This window comes from Betta splendens, chromosome 3 (genome assembly GCF_900634795.4).
Source record: "Betta splendens chromosome 3, fBetSpl5.4, whole genome shotgun sequence".
NCBI classification, from domain to species: domain Eukaryota; kingdom Metazoa; phylum Chordata; class Actinopteri; order Anabantiformes; family Osphronemidae; genus Betta; species Betta splendens.
In genome coordinates this window covers 17465798-17482044 of record NC_040883.2, presented here as the reverse complement: position 1 = coordinate 17482044, position 16247 = coordinate 17465798, and the positions used below count along the sequence as shown (strand labels likewise).

The 16247-nt window shown below is 42.2% G+C and overlaps 1 protein-coding gene across 6 annotated transcripts in view; it reads right to left on the bottom strand.

Moving 5' to 3' along the window:
* Nucleotides 1-2098: 2098 nt before the first annotated feature.
* The window catches only part of LOC114851904 (glypican-6-like), a 148928-nt gene continuing 134779 nt past the window's right edge, over nucleotides 2099-16247 (bottom strand). For 2 of the 6 annotated variants that reach the window (XM_055507307.1, XM_055507308.1), the window contains 3 exons: nucleotides 9271-9401; nucleotides 7793-7968; nucleotides 2099-7036 (listed from right to left, as the gene is read on the bottom strand). In XM_055507307.1, the coding sequence (XP_055363282.1) occupies nucleotides 6822-7036; nucleotides 7793-7968; nucleotides 9271-9401 (522 nt within the window). In that variant the 3' untranslated portion in view covers nucleotides 2099-6821. The remainder of the gene's footprint in view (nucleotides 7037-7792; nucleotides 7969-9270; nucleotides 9402-16247) is intronic. The other 4 variants (XM_029143778.3, XM_029143780.3, XM_029143783.3 and 1 more) reach the window with 2 other exon arrangements.

The window sequence follows — 16247 nt, the reverse complement described above, 5'->3', positions numbered from 1 at the left end:
CGCTGCAGGACCGTTCTTCTGGGTGATTCAGTCTTTATCCTAAAAGCAGAGAGGACGAGAGCACATAGAGACGGGGAGAATTAAAGTGAAAACCTGAGGCCTGTTTGCACAAGTACAGTAACAGTTCTGCAACATTACTTTAGAGGCTTTAGATGATGATGGTTTGATTGAATAGAGCCTCTTTTATATATACATACAGTACAGTACATATATAAAGACAGTTTCACAAAGCAGCAAACGCTCTTCATTTTTTGAAACCTCAACTCATGCTGAATTGCAGGCGTCAGAGGAGCCCTTCAACCACAATGCAAAGTGCAGATCAAGGTTGCACCAGGGCCTCAGGATCCGGGTGCGGGTGCTGCCACATTGAATCCGCAGCGTTAGTTTCAAGGTGAAGAGTGAGGCAAACATCAGTATTTCTTTTTAAGCGTAACTCATGCAGTTTCTTGTGTAAGGCCAAATTTTTAAAGACGCTCATCCAAGAGAAAATCGTGATCCTTGAAGTTCACTTTAAAACTTATTTACGTACAGTATTATTACACCATACTGGGTTGAATCCATTTAATTGCTTAACCCATGTGGGAGTGAAAATTGAAAACCAAGGTTTAATTTCGCAGGTCCCTATTTTCAAGGGATTTTTCAGCGTCTCCAAAGCCCTCACACTATTACTTGTCATGTAAAAAGCAATTACAATCAGCGCCTGGATGAAATGTGTCATCAGAGAATCTATTAACCGTGTCCTCAGACCTTAATATTTACAGTCACCACCCTACTTTCAGAGCAACGCTGGATTTTATGAGTTGTGAAGGACAATTAGAAGACAATCTATTAGCGGCAATTGAGCTCAGCAGGGGTGTTGTATTGCAATAAACTCTACAAGTGTCCCTAAACATTTTATGTAGACAATAGAAGCAACAATCATTTAATTAAACTCCAGCTGCTGTTATAACTATGATCCTAAGACTGACTGTAGTTTACTGGACACAGGTAGAAAACTAAAAACAAGATTTGATTTATTCCCAAGTTCCATTTATTAATAAAAGATGGTCGTAGCCCTGTGGTTCCACATCTGTTTACTGCAACTCAAACTACTAATTACATCGCACAATTCATTTTAAATTCCCAACTTGTGAGGAACTTGCACTTGAACTTTAAATATTCCGAACTCAAACAAAAAACCCTGAACAAATGGGTTCAATTACTTTCTTTTACTGTGGCCACAGATCAGACGGCGCAGCTCCATACACAACCACTGTACAGTATTACTGCAGCGAATAATTGTATTTTACAGACACAGGGGCTTTCGCCAGGAGCAATCCAAAATTATCAAGCGGCCTCCACAGAAAAAAGCTCCTCCGTCTTTGAAACCCATAAACTTTTAGTATTTCATCGGCGGTTTGGCCCTTTCACATTGCTTTATCCATAATTGAAGCACATAAATAATTGTACAGACAGAAAGAGGAATTATAATGAATAATTCTGCTTCAGATGTGTCGCTGTTGTCCTCATTGATGTTGTCATGTGAAAATAAATAAATGAATGTATGTGGGAGCTCACATGATGCACGGAACGAAGCGGCGCAGTCAACTTTTTGGTGTCCCTCCTTCTGTTCTCTGCGCCAGACGGTCGCCCGTCTCCCCCGACGACGCGTGACACCGAGCCAAGTCTGACGGGTGACGGATCACAGGTAGCAGTTAATACATTAATCTCCACTGTGCTCACTTAATTTTTTCATGTAGAGGAAAATATCTTCGCTTTTTGTGCTGTGAGCATTTGCATTTGCAGTAAATCCTGGTTCCAGAATCTGCTCCAACTGCTGCAGCGCATACAAAGTATAACGACTAACAAACAAGCAAGTAAATTGAGAGTAAAAATGGACAAATACATTTACTTAATTAACATGTGTTCATGATACAGTGTGACAGTCTGCTTTTTCTCTGGACTGTGGTTCGTCTCATGTTGACGGTGATGTTTTTTACCAGTGGGGAAAGTGGATCAAAGTAGGAGAAGAGGCATTTAGTTATGAAAATCAACTTGAAGAGAAATCAGCTTTACCAGGGTGGATCAGAGCTGCAATATTTCATAAAGGATACATTCTGCCAGTGAGTGCTTCAGCATGTGTCCGTGACATATTTGACTGAATATTAGAATGTAAATGAAATGAATAAGGTTTTGAAAAGCAAATATAGACCAATATGTTTCCAAATGATATAATGGGGAGAAATTGAGAGAGAGCGAGAGAGAGAAGACAGAGAGAGAGAGAGAGCGAGAGCGAGAGGGCGCAAGAGCAGAGACGACTACAGCAAACAGTGTTTTTTTTTTTAATAAAATGTTTATTATTACCTTTGTATTATTTTCTGTATACAAGAATGTGTAACAAAAGCCAAATAAGCAATCCATTTAGTTCTTTAAAAAATGGTAAGGCATGTCTGCTTGTATAACCATCAACGTCCGTTCCCCCAAAACACTTTGAGCGGCGTGCACTGACAGCTCCAAAACAATGTGCTCTTCCGTCATCGAGTTTGCAAATCACAACAGCACCACACTCACAGCATATGTTTCAACAAAAGTGCAGCAAACGTTAACATCAAAGTGGAGAAGACCTTGCCTTGCATAACACCTCTTATTCTAAACATTATGTTTGAGGAAAAAAAAAAAAAACTCCAACCAGCCACAATGTTATTTGATTCTTTTTTTCTCTTTCGGGTTTTGAACTGCCAGGAGGAATGAATGGGACAAGAAAAAAGGCTTACAGACAAATTAAGTTAAGCGCTGAAGCATTTCAGACAGTGATACTGTACGTTCAGTCGGGAAACAGCTTGTCAGGAAGAGAGAGAAGAACACAAGGCAGCGGAGAATGAGAAACATCCTTCTCATCGTAATGAGAGAAGCCTGTTGTTCGTACTGATTGAACCGGCGTCGGACTCTCGTTTCTCGATTCCTCGTATTCGCTACGTTTTGGAAACACGCGCCTCGTCCGCCAGACCTCGTTTTGCTGCAATCACAGATGTAGTGGAGGCTTTAGCGGGTGCGTTCAGCCATCGGCTGGCTGCAGATGCAAACATAGTGGTTAAGCAGAGGCAGCGGAGCGGAAGCCAAACAGTGTCTGCAAGGCCAACTTCCTGTTATTAACCATCACATACTAAACCAATGGTTCTGACTGAATATCTGCCTCCACAGCGTTTCTTCAATACTTCAGAGCAGAATGAATATGGCGCTGATTGCCTGCAGCAAAATACAGTGTAACCTTCTAAACTGCATCTCTTTTCTCTTGCTTTTGGTTCAGTGTATGCAGTTAATTCACCAATTATACTGTAAGATTCACAAATCTTTGAACGTGGTTTTCGGAAACAACATGATATTTCACCTACAGTAACACCTGCTGGAAAAAAAGAACCTTAACTTTCAAAATTAGAGCAAAATCACTTCAGTAAGTATTCAGACCCCGTTTGAAGTAAGTTTTATAGCTTCAAATAAACTAAAACTAAAGGTAAACCCATGCTTCACAGTAATGCACTGCTACTGTATGTCTCCCTGCTAGAATGTAAAACATCGATGTGACCCATTTAAGTGCACTGATGAACTGATCTGAAGACAGCACATCCTGGATTTAACTCCAGATCCTCCAGCTCCTATAATCCAATCCCTACGTTATCAATGATATTGTATTTTAATACTTAAAATTTATAAATTAGCATTAAAATGCAAAACAAATTATATATTGCCACGGAAAAACCATAAAATGCTGATGAGTTTCTGCTAAATTGCAACAAAAGCTACTAAGTGCAGGGTCTGAATGCTTTCTGTAGCTGTATCTGAGGCTGAAATTAAAATACAAGCATGAGCCTCATGGATCCACTGGTCCAATGAGCATTCATGGACCATGGACCAGTTTCTGCATCAGGCTTAACATAACTTTAATGTTAATTTGCCAGTATTCACACATTATAACTAGTTAGAGATGCCCTTCCTCTTCACCTCCTGCCCGTTAGTCTGGGTAATGAAGGGCTCTCTCACCATCAGACAGCAGGCAACACAACGGCTCCATTGTAAAAGTAAAAGTGTGATGAGCGCAGCCATAACAGAAAACAATACATGTAATTCAATTTATTATTTCAGATATTGATGATTTAAATGTAGACACATATGAACTGTCTTTTGTTTCCCCTCGTACAGGTTTTGACCCCGCGGCTTCCTCTGACTCCTGCCATATCAGCTCACATCAGCTCCCGCTGTTACATGCATCACGTGGAGCCATCGCTACGTTCTTAGTCTCTGGATACTGCTGCTTGGTTTCGCTGGTGATTACTTCTTTTCCTTGTTTCCAGGACTTTTTAAACTCCAAAATCCATATGTGGCATAAATTGCATTTTTTGGAAGGGAAAGCAGCAATTAAGGCATGTTTCCTTTCAGCTATGTCACAAGAACATCAGATGTTAGGCCTCAGCTGTCAAAGCGTACAGGAGATGAGGGCACAGGGAGATGACAAAATTAAAAACTGTGCAGCCAGCCATCGGAAAGTGAAACCACGCCACCATTTCTCCTTTTTTGATGGACGCCGCGTGGGGCTGTGTCTGATTTAAGTGCACTTTGTCACATTCTGCTTTTATCTATGGTCCAAGTCTCCTCCTCAAGACTTACATCTTGTGATTATCCAGCATTTACATTCAGAAATTGGAAATGTGCACAAACACAGGTGGATACAAGCAGAGAGTCCGTTTAGATAATCAGTTCAGTGTCATTTCTCTTTTGCCAATTAAGCTTTGCACATCACTGATCTAATTGCATCATGCTGGTTAGAGTGGGCGGCTGCTGCTGGGCTGCTTTCCTCTGAAGCGGGTTCTGCAGGGACTGCGGAGACAGAGGTCAACTGTTCGGCAGTGAGATTTGTGCGGCGCCTCTGGGTCTCGTGAGCTAAACAGGCTTTACCCTCTTGTGCTGTCTATTATGAGCCCGATACCAGCGCAAACTTCGGTAAAGGAGATTTATTAGGTCCCTTCTAGTTTTCTCTCCACGGTTCATCTGCGCCCGTCATGTTTTAAGGCATCGCCTGTTTTCTTTTGCTTCTGGAAGGTGCGGTTTGATGCTGCTTCCTCGTGTGCTGGCGGGAGAGGTGAGACCTTCTCCCAGGCGTTGTTTAGTATGCCACACCAAACACACTTTCTTTGTGATGTTCGCAGCAGCTGGTAATTTGTTGGAGTGATGGGCTGTGGGTGAGGCGCCCGCTGACACAAGAGACTGTCTCACTGGCAATGTTGAACCACTGGAGGTGCCTGTGATCGGATGGTTGGATTCTCCAGCGTAACGGCGGCTGACGTGGAAATCCTGTTGTGTAACTGTGAAGATTCGCCCCCTTTGTTTGTTGGTTTCACCAGCACGCCTGCAACACTTCTGTAATTTGCCTTTCCTGTGTGACCTTGTGTCACGGCCATTGTATTGTGTTGGTGGAGTGCGACCTATTGGTTTTGCTCCCTGAGCCTCTAGAGCCTGTTAGAGGTCAAAACCCGTAGGAGATTGTATGAAGGGTATGAATAGTAACACTAGATCTAAGAGCTGCAGTCAAAGCCCTCCAATCTTGGCACAATGCTGCTCGCTTCAGTTTCCCACTTTGTACACGTCCCGCAAGCGAACAGGACCACCTCTGCTACAGTACCTGTAGCCTGAGGGGCAGCGGGTCGGTTCCTCCCGGCCAAACAGCAGCACGCAGGCATCATGTGTGAGGAAGTGTCAGTCAGAGGGCTGCGTCTGAGCTCAGAGGAAAGGTGTTACAACCTGCGTCCTTCCATATTGTTTCAACAACAGAATAAGTCATAACCATGAATAATTAAAGAAAATAAATGAAAGTTTATTTTTCAGACCTCTGATGAATCAAAAGCAGCTGTTTGGGTGCATGTTGATTTGAAGGGGGTAAACCAGGAAAGTGAACATTGTGAGCAGGCAAATGTCGTTAAATGGCTTAGCATCGCTGCAGAAATGTAGTTTTCTTTCATCCTACTGTGGTTAAATAAAGAAATAATACATTTATAAAAATGTAGCCGTTAACTAAATTAGTAAGGTTACATTACACCTTCCATGGAAATGCTTCCTGTAAGTGTTTATAAGTACAATACAATCACTTAATGATCTGAAAATATAGATCTTCTTTCTCTATGGGGTGGATATTTCCTGTAGCTTTATAAACTTATGAAGCCAACAAAAATAATTTGTGCAAAGTAGTTCTGGTAGTGCGGTATGTTAGCACTTCCTTAGAGATAATCAAATGTGCAACTATAGAGAGGCCGTGAGGACTGCTACTCCCTGGAACCAAACTGATATGAGCGAATGGGACGCCAGCTAGCAATGTGCAATCCTGTAGCAACCAACCCACCACTGTGTCGCCTGCATAAGAACAAACAGAAAAAGAGCTTTGTCACTTAACATCATTTCCATGCATGCACACAGTAAGACTTCCTCCTTTTGTGTGAAGGGGAGAAGACTAATAGGATAAAAACGGGTTTTGTCTTCACTTCGTCATACAAAGAAAAGGAAAAATCACCACCGCAGAACAGAACCATCGCAGGATGGCTTCACTTTCTAAAACAGAAGCTTTTCAAAACACCACGGTTTCATTTCTCAGAGATGTGAAAGCTGGTTCAGTGATGGCACCGAGCATTCTTTGGGGGACGAGCAGGATGCAGCACTGCCCTCGCTTCCAGTCCTACCTCACAGCAAGCCATTGTCAACAGGTGTCCGGGAAGTTCTACATGTCCAGTGGGAGAACAGCAGTGGAACCGGCTGTGTTGTAACAGCACCAACGTCAGCGCCCGCGCCCCACTCTGGTATTATCTCCACCTCTGGGCCGCCCAGAGCGTCACCGCCACGGCGCCCATCACCAGCGCTAGGGAGGGTCCGCGGGGGAGCGACCTGCCCGCGGCTGCCGCTCGCTCGTCGCTCCTGTCGGCTCCGATCACGGGAGCCTCTGTCCCCACAAAGACCAACTCTGTGGTGCAGCCGTCGGAGCATCCGCTGCCGCTGCCGGACGTGCTGCCCTCGTCACCTGCAGCAACAGAAGCCAGACAAAAGATTCCACAGGGGTCATGAAAGGTTGCGTGTTTGATGTGCAGCAGTGCGTCTCCTAAACGCATGTTGTTGTTGCAGTAATTCAAGAAAAGGTGAATTGACTCAACTAACTCATGATTGTTTCTTTCGCTTTTAATTAAAGTACTGTAATGTGTTTTTCCATTTTCATGAAGTGGCGAATCAGCACTCAGTCAGTAACTGTGGCCCAAAGCGAGTTCCCACTGTCACTGACACAGCATGCATCCATCCATCCATCCATCCATCCATCCATCCATCCATCCATCCATCCATCCATCCATCCATCCATCCATCCATCCATCCATCCATCCATCCATCCATCAATCATACTAACCCCGCTTCCCGTTAGGGTTCGTGGGGCTGCTGAAGCTAATTCCAGCTGTCAGTGGGTGAGAGACAGGCTACACCCTGGACAGGTCCACACCAGTCCAGTCCATCAAAGGGCAAACGCACGCAGACGGGCACGCTCGCGTTCCTACCTATAGGTCATTTCCATTCGACATTTAACTGAACCACATGTATTGGGGCTGTGGGAGGAAGCAGGACTATAAACGTGGTTTGACCTCATTTGATTGTAGAGTTTTCACCCTGCTCCTGCTTTGTGATTATAGTCTTACTATTTCAAAGTACAATTTACAGTTGGTTCCTAAAGATTTTTTCTCCCTCAACTCCATCTACTCTGCTAGATTTAAATAAAAAGAATAGTAGAATTTACTGGAGTCTTGGAAGTAGATGTCGTTCCCGTTGTAGGCGTTCTTCAGCTTGTTGGTCATGACACGTAGAGCCATGATCTGCTGCCGAATCAGCGTGTCCGGCCTGGTGATGTCCACATCCACCTCTGGGTTGTTGAGCTGATTGGTCAGACCCTGCCTCACCACTTCAGGGAAATATCTGGAAAGATCACACACCAAGAGGATTAAATATGAGCATATTTTGAGTTGAATGTGAAAATGTGAGTCTCTCTTTTTAAAAAATACAAAAAATTGAATGTTTTTAAAGTTTATGCTTGATTCCACCAGTTTACCAAAAAACTGAGGAATAAAAAGCAGCGGAGTCTCTAATCGACTACAGCTCATTTAAATGAAGCCATCACGCAGCATCAGAGAGAGGAAGACGCACTCTACTGTAGGCTGGCTGACAGAACTCAACACGCTGCAGCTTCAGGAAACAAATGCAAATAATCAAAACAAAGAATTGAAGAAGCGCCTTCGCTGCTTCAACAGCACACGTCTCAAATACGAACAAAAATAACCAGAATGAATAAAACATGTTTGTTTCTGTGGGGGAAATGGTGACGGCGTCCCTCGGTTTGTTTGAGTTTTACCCATTTTCACTGATAGATTGTGGAGATGAAGCGCACATTGTCAGAGCAGGATGCTCTGTTTGCTCCTGTGCTGATGTTTGCCTGCAATCAAATTACCGATGCCATAGGTACAAACACGGACCAGTGATTGTGTTCACTTTAACTTGCTGAACTTTGTTGTTTTTTTCTATACAGCCTGATAAAAATACTGTATAACTGTGAAAGCTTCTCAGCAGCGTAAATGAGACTAAATAGGCTTAAGAGTCGATTTGACGTTGGACGATGCAACTTCAAAGAGATGCAAAGAGATTGGACTTGTAGGGCGTGTGTGTTCACGTCTCACCGACTCAGGTTTGAGTCTGTGCATTTTAATAATAAATTCAAATAACAATAAAAGGAGAATGGGATGATTTCATGGTGCAGTCCTAACATGGCTCGTCTGTTGCGGACGTTTTATTGTTTCTGGGCAATTCATTAGCAAGATCTTTAAAAATTGTCCTGGCACACACTGGAGAATTAACATGTCTTTTATTGTACCATCTGGTGATTCTGTGTCCTGGAGAGGGCCAAATAGCTGGCTGATCTATTTCCTCTGCCAAAGTCTCCGGTTCACTGTCAGAGACAACGACTCGCGGTCCAATCTACTGTAGGGCCTGGCGATCCTCTACATGCTACAGTGGTGATAAGAGCGCTGGACAGTCCTCAGTCCTCTGGGTATTAGAGCCTCCGGGCTTACGCAGAACTTCTCCATATAAGCGCCAACCATTGTACTTACAGAGGGAGCATTAATCTGGAAACCTAGTGCGGCTATTTTAATCCCTGGCCGGCAGACTGTGATAACTGGAGAGTGGGGTGACTTTGCCGTAGTTCTAAAGCGGCGCGGTCCCCACCTGCCCTTAGTGTGGCTGTTCCAGCACTGCTCCTCATCAGACTCCGCGAGCTTGCCCTTGGCACAGATGTCATCAGGCAGGTTGGACCAGAACCTCTTTGACTCCTTCAGCTTTTCTTTGATGTCACTCACCTGCCACAGGCCAAAAAATAGGAGATGGAAATATTAGAGGCAGACAATTTGGAATTTCAAAGGTGAGATGTGAAAGTGAGAATCGAAATTATATATGATTGTGGCTTAAATAAAAACAGGAAAGATCAGTAACACCAAAACAAAGGGCAATTGCACAGTAAATAACACAAACTCTAATACTTCATTTCTGCATAAGAATGTGACTCATTGTGATTTTAAACATACAGACCAGCAGGACATTTCTAGTTGCCCACCTCCTTTTGCTCATTTCTTCCATTAGGGGAGAAAAATTGTTGGAAACGCATTTTTTCCCCATTTTGCTTCTTGTCCACTTCCATCCATATTGTGTTCACTTCTGATTCATACAAGACAGACTTTGAATTGGATATGTGGCATGAATGGTCACCCCCGACTGATTCCATCTGGACTCAGCAAGACGTATGACCCGGTAACTACAAAGTACAGTAAGAGGGGAGAAATGGGGGAGAGGAGGTTCCAGTGAGGCCTCCCCCTCTCTACTACCACAAGAAATGTTTCTGTTTTAAGTGTGACAGTAACAAAGCGGGTGAATGTTGGTCTGTCAGTAATTACAGGGATGTACTGTATCTGGGTACTATGTTTATTCACAGGAGAGCAAAATGACATATGTTCACTATATTGTCCTTACAAAGTAACTACAGCATAGTATTAGAAATAATTATTCTTCCTGGGAATTGGATGAAAGTTTGACCTAAGGTTTGTTCTTTATATATATAACAGCATTAAGACTGGTAACAGATAAACACAATTATCCCACTGCTGTGTAAGGAAAGTGAAGCAGCCTTAAAGCTCACCAATTAGCTGCCTATTGGTTCCATTGCAACAAAAGCATATGGCCAAAAAATCATTTAATACAAGAAGCAAGTATTGTAGTATAAAGTAATGAGAATGAAAAGGATCATACATATCATGGCCTGCATCCATAAAACAAACCGAGGCCACAGACAGAGCCCAGCAAAAGACAGGTGATATACTCATTCTGTGTGTGTGTGTGTGTGTGTGTGTGTGTGTGTGTGTGTGTGTGTGTGTGTGTGTGTGTGTGTGTGTGTGTGTGTGTGTGTGTGTGTGTGTGTGTTTTAAAATATATTTTGGCAAGAGAAAACATGGCTGACGGGTCACGACCGTCTCTGTGAAATTCTATTGCTTTCAACCGTCTAGCAATTTTTTCTGTAAATTGTTTTGGACTTAAACCAATTTCAACTGCTGAATTCAAGCCTCTGGAAAACACAGGCTGTGAAATATCCACCTTATAACATGTACGGTAAGTCAGGTTTAAAGCTTTCTGATTTAATGCAAAGGCCAAAGCAGTAGTTTCAGCTAAGTAGACATTTTTTTAAACTGCCCACAAAAAGCAATTCAATCACTCTCAATGAACCGACTACTCAAGTTGAACATCTTTACTGATCTATATTCATGGTTTGTTCGCAACAAAACAACATGACGGTCAATGGAAACTAAAATCATCCACCCATGAAGGGCGGTAATCAAATCCAAACTGAAAATCTAATCACAGGCTTCATCTGAGTTGTATAAATATCACAACAGCAGCAATTTAGGCCAGCGGACATTACATATGATGGTGTAATGTCATACGTGGCCATGATCCCTGATTGTGCCCCACACAAGAACCTGGTGCAGCAGAGCAACGTGTCAGTTCCTCTCAGAGCCCAGAGACACGGGCCTGCGCTTGTTTGCATCAAAGCAGCGAAACAGGAGCAGGAAACCTTTCCTAGTTGTAGCTGTGGTTAATAGAGTTTATTCAGGGGTTCGTTTAGAATTTAGCCCTTGGCAGAGTGGCACAGGTCTGTACACACTGAATAAATAATTAAATAACCAGAATCTTCAAAACGGAATATAAGCTCTCCTCACCACTCTTCCTCATTTCAGCCCAGTAACTGCTGTGGCGTGAGTTACGCCAGTGAATGCCTGCTGCCTCGGGCCACGTCTTGGTGATGCCCAGGAGAAATGAACACGCAGTAGCTGACACCGATTCAGAGATCCTGACACAACGTGCTCGTTTGGAGCGACGCATGTGTTTGTTTTACTTGTATGTGAAAGGTCCATGAACTCGCTGTAGATTCGGGCAAGTTTGATTTATTTGTGCTGAACTGAAAAACGTGCCATCGTCAACATGGAGGAGAGAGGTCAGCAGTTCTATCGCCATGACAACCAAAGCAGACTGATTAAACTGAGCTGCTGTGAATTAACATCCACTGATGATGCTTATTTTTTGTCTTTAACACAGTTTCCGAGTGACGTTTATAACTCACACGTACGATCTATTTACATGTTGGCGCTGTGTATTTTAGGGCTTTTCCGGATATATGACATGCTTCCAGCTTTGCAAAAATTAATAAGCTGTTAAAGATATTCTTTACCAGTATCACACACAACACGGCACAACACGCTGAAAATCACAAGTCAGGTGTCATTGTTCCTTAGGGCTGCGTTTCAGATCCCGCTTCAGAAGAAGCACCCTAAATCTTAGTGAGAATGCTTTACTACTGTATCACTCAAAGTTTGACTTTGGCACGACTGCATTAATATTTTGTAGATGTTCTCGTCAGCCTGATGATGAGAAAGAGTCAATGTGAGTCAGTGAGTCTAATCTCACCACAATTAAACTACAAAGGTTTTATTACAGATTGTAGATTATACAATGACACATTTTTCATCACATACAGTACTATAACATGAGACTTTTTCACCACTTGCTGTAATAAAACAGAGGACATCTAAATCTGGTGATTCAAACCTGGTTTCTTAGAGATATAGCAACAACATCTAACCACTGCACCACATAATCCAGGGAGATTAGCCACACACACTGTAGCCACACACTATACTATAGCACTTTTTTGATGACATACTGTACTACAGTACATACACGTTGTGTCTCTCTGCTCCTTTGCTTCACTGCTGAGGATGGTCTAGAGACAAACGAACTGGTCAAAGAACAGGTACAATACTGTACCAGTACTACTGGTACAGTACTAGTCTTGACTGTTTTTTGAGGTCACACTATACTATGGCATGTACTGTATACCCCGACATTTTCTTTTACCAAAAATTATACTACTGTATGACACTTCTTTTTACTACAAAATTATACTATGAAACTTTCTTTTCACCACACACATCTATGGCATATTTTTCATTACTGTACTATATTATGACATGTTTATGATGACATACTGTAATATGATGACACTTTTTATAACATACTATACCATAGCACTTTTTAATGACATTCTGTACTACTGTATGACAGTATTTTGTGTCATGTTTGCAAAAACATATTACTGTATACTATGATCCTTTCTTACCACATATTTTACTACAGCAGAGAAAAAACAAACAAAGTTTTTGAATAGTCTAAAAAGCTTAGAGCTTTTTTTACAGGAACAGTGCCAGCCTGAGATTTGAACCTGCTTCCTCAGAGGGAAAAGTACAACTTCTCACCACCGCAACTAACCACTGCACCACTTAGTCCAAAAAGCTGTTTGTAGCTCTGTGCAATTGTACAGTATAACATCAAAAACATGGCATAGTATAGTATGATTTTAAAAACAAGCCATAGTATACTTTGACCTCAAAGAGTCTCATAGTATAGTGTGTGATGAAAAAAGTCTTTGGTTATTTACAGCCCAGCTACAAACAAGCTCTCTAGATAAAGTGGTGCAGTGGTTAGAAGTTGCTGTGCTCCTCTGAGGAACCACGTTTAAATCCCAGTGTAAGACGGGTTCTGTTAAATGTAGCCTTGGGGTTTCTTTAACTTTTCAAATGTTAGGTCCTCTGCCTTAGTAAAAACAACTAAACTGGTGAAAAAAGTCTCAAATTATAGGATGACTTCAAAAACGTGCAAGAGTATAATCTAGTACCTCATTATACTATATTATATACAGTGCATCTCATCTCATCTCATCTCATCTCATCTCATCTCATCTCATCTCATCTCATCTCATCTCATCTCATCTCATCTCATCTCATCTCATCTCATCTCATCTCTTTCTGGTCGAGGCAGATGGACTCCCACCCTGAGCCTGGTTCTGTTGGAGGTTTCTTCTTTTAAATGGAGTTTGACGTCTCCACTGTCCAGTGCTACTCACACGAGATTTGCTGGGTTCTCTGTATAATTCAATAATGAACATTTTTTTGTACTTCTCTGTTCTCTTTGTAAAGTGCCTCAAGATGATTTTTGTTGTGAGTTAGTGCTATACAGTATAAACAAACCGAAGTGAATTGAATTAAGACAGAGCAGAAACAAACAGCAGGAGCTCTGAGGTTAGCTTTAACAGGCCTGAGGTAATAAAGCAGCGAGCAGCAGCGTTTCTTTATCTTGGCTGTGGATATAGGCTGCAGTAGCCTGTGGTGTATTAGGTAAAGCCCTAACTCAATAAAGCACATGTCTCATGCAGTGTAAATGAACTCTTTTCCCCAGGGGTGACAGAATATGACTACTCTCATTATGCTAAATAGTTAACAATATTACACATCTGCCAGCTGTTGTTCAGACAAATGTCTCTCACTCTGATTTAAAAATACATTTGAAAGTGGCAAATGGGGGGTCAGCCTCATCCAATTAAACAAACATTTATAGTACATCCTTTGCCTCAACATACTCCACATACTGTAGGGTCCTTTGGTCGCACTGTGGGCTGTGAATCCTGCATACACTGATACAATAATTTTTATACTAATAAATGTTTTATCATAATTGATACTTATTAATTGATTAGTATTTTGGATATGCTATGTTCCATACTGTACTTCCATTCTACATCCATACTAAACTATCTTCAGAACCTTGTCTACTATAAAACTACAGTGATTAAATAGCCACTAACTGTCTTGAAAGACATAAGCCTTTATTTACGTATCATCGGAACCTTTGCTACTCATTGTAAATATGTACAGCAGTAAAAAACAAGCCCAAACATTTATCAGTGGACAAATAAACCTGCCATCATCATCATGTCCTAGTTGCACCAGGGATTTGGGCGGGTGCATACAGTGAAGCCTCGGGTCTTAGCAGGACATGAAAGGGCCTGCACCAACAGGATGCCTCTCCAGGAGACTGCCCTCACATTTGATGTGGTAATCCTGTCATGGAGGCACCAAAGCTGGTTAGGTTTAACACATGCTGGTGTGGTTCTGATGCACGATGGCCCACAGCAGCTGGGCACTGAGGACAAAAATGGATTGGATCAGAACGTCATAACAAGAGTGTCTGCAAACAAAGGATAACTCAAATATGGACGTGAAGAAATCAATTAAGAATTCAATTAGAATTGCAGTGTAATGCGTTTTGGGGGAAAGATACAGTAGACTGCCTACATAACTACAACTGGAAACAAACTATCACACAAACAGCAGTGAGGATGTGTGGAGAAGAATCGGGCTAAGACTACTGTAGACAAGCAAACACACAAGGCAGTGAGTCTGACTCCAGCTACATTATAATACTGTAGCTGCTCCTTCTACCACATCTGTGCTTCTGCTTCTACAGCCGCAGGATTATGTGTTGCTGAACCCGTGTTTCTCCTCTTCTCACTAGCAGACCTGAATTGGCTGAATTTTTAAACAAAAATGCCTCTAAAAACAGATAAATTATCAACTACACATTTATGAAAATTGTACATACATGTACACTGGAAAATCTTTCAAAAAACATGCAGATTAAAAGCAAAAAACTCGTTGAATGCGGTTTCAATATATGCCCTACTTCTATTTGTGTGCTGCCTAAATTAAAGATTTTGCTCAACCGGGTTTATTGCTGAGTCTTCGTGGCGGTGTCAAGTGGTTGTTGATTTATCAGAGCATATAGGGCACCCTCCAGCAGTGCATCTTAATCTAGGTCTAATGTAATTAGAATTTTCACAGGTCATATCCACCTGCTTCATGTCAAACTATTAGTCAGTAACACACACACACACACACACACACACACACACACACACACACACACACACACACACACACACACACACACACACACACACACACACACACACACACACACACACACACACACACACACACACACACACACACACACACAATAATCTTCCACCTGGTGAAGAGTAAAGAGGAGCCACATCTCAGTGACAAAGGGATCAAACACTATGATTGTTCCCTGCTCACATTTAAACCATTTACAAAACCTGTTGTTATTGATTTCATATAAAACAATGCGATCCACTATGACTCCCTGCGTTTGAGCAGAAAGCATTAATGGTAACCAGAGCATGCACCACCGGCTTGTCAGCCTTGTGAAATGACTCATGCAAAAACCTGCTTTGGGAAGAGCGAATAAGACAAAAAAATCTTTACAGAGAGGGAATTACAGGATGTTTGTATCTGAGAAGGAACATCCATCTGGATATAACGTTTCCATCTGTGCAATCACGGATAATTAGAGGTGATGCCTAGGACATGTTGGGTGCTTCGCTGCTAACCACAGTACTCGGGGGCTCGTGGTTTTCTGCATGACTCCCGTGATGACAGGCACAGAAGGTCACAGCAATATCTGCCCAGAGAACTCCAACTTTACGGCAATTACATGGAGAATATTAAATATATTTTGCAATTAGGCTTTTCTGAGCGCGAGTAGAATGGCTCTGTAGAAGGAGAAAAGTCAAGGAGCTTCAGAAAAGGTCCTATTTGTTTCACAGAGACGAGAGCAGTTATCACACCCAGATGTCAAGTTGTAAGGAGACATGGCTGACATGGGAAATAAAAACCTCTGGTCAGTAAGAGCCCTTTTTGAGGAGACTGGGTTTCTGACAGGATGGGAAGGTATCAGAG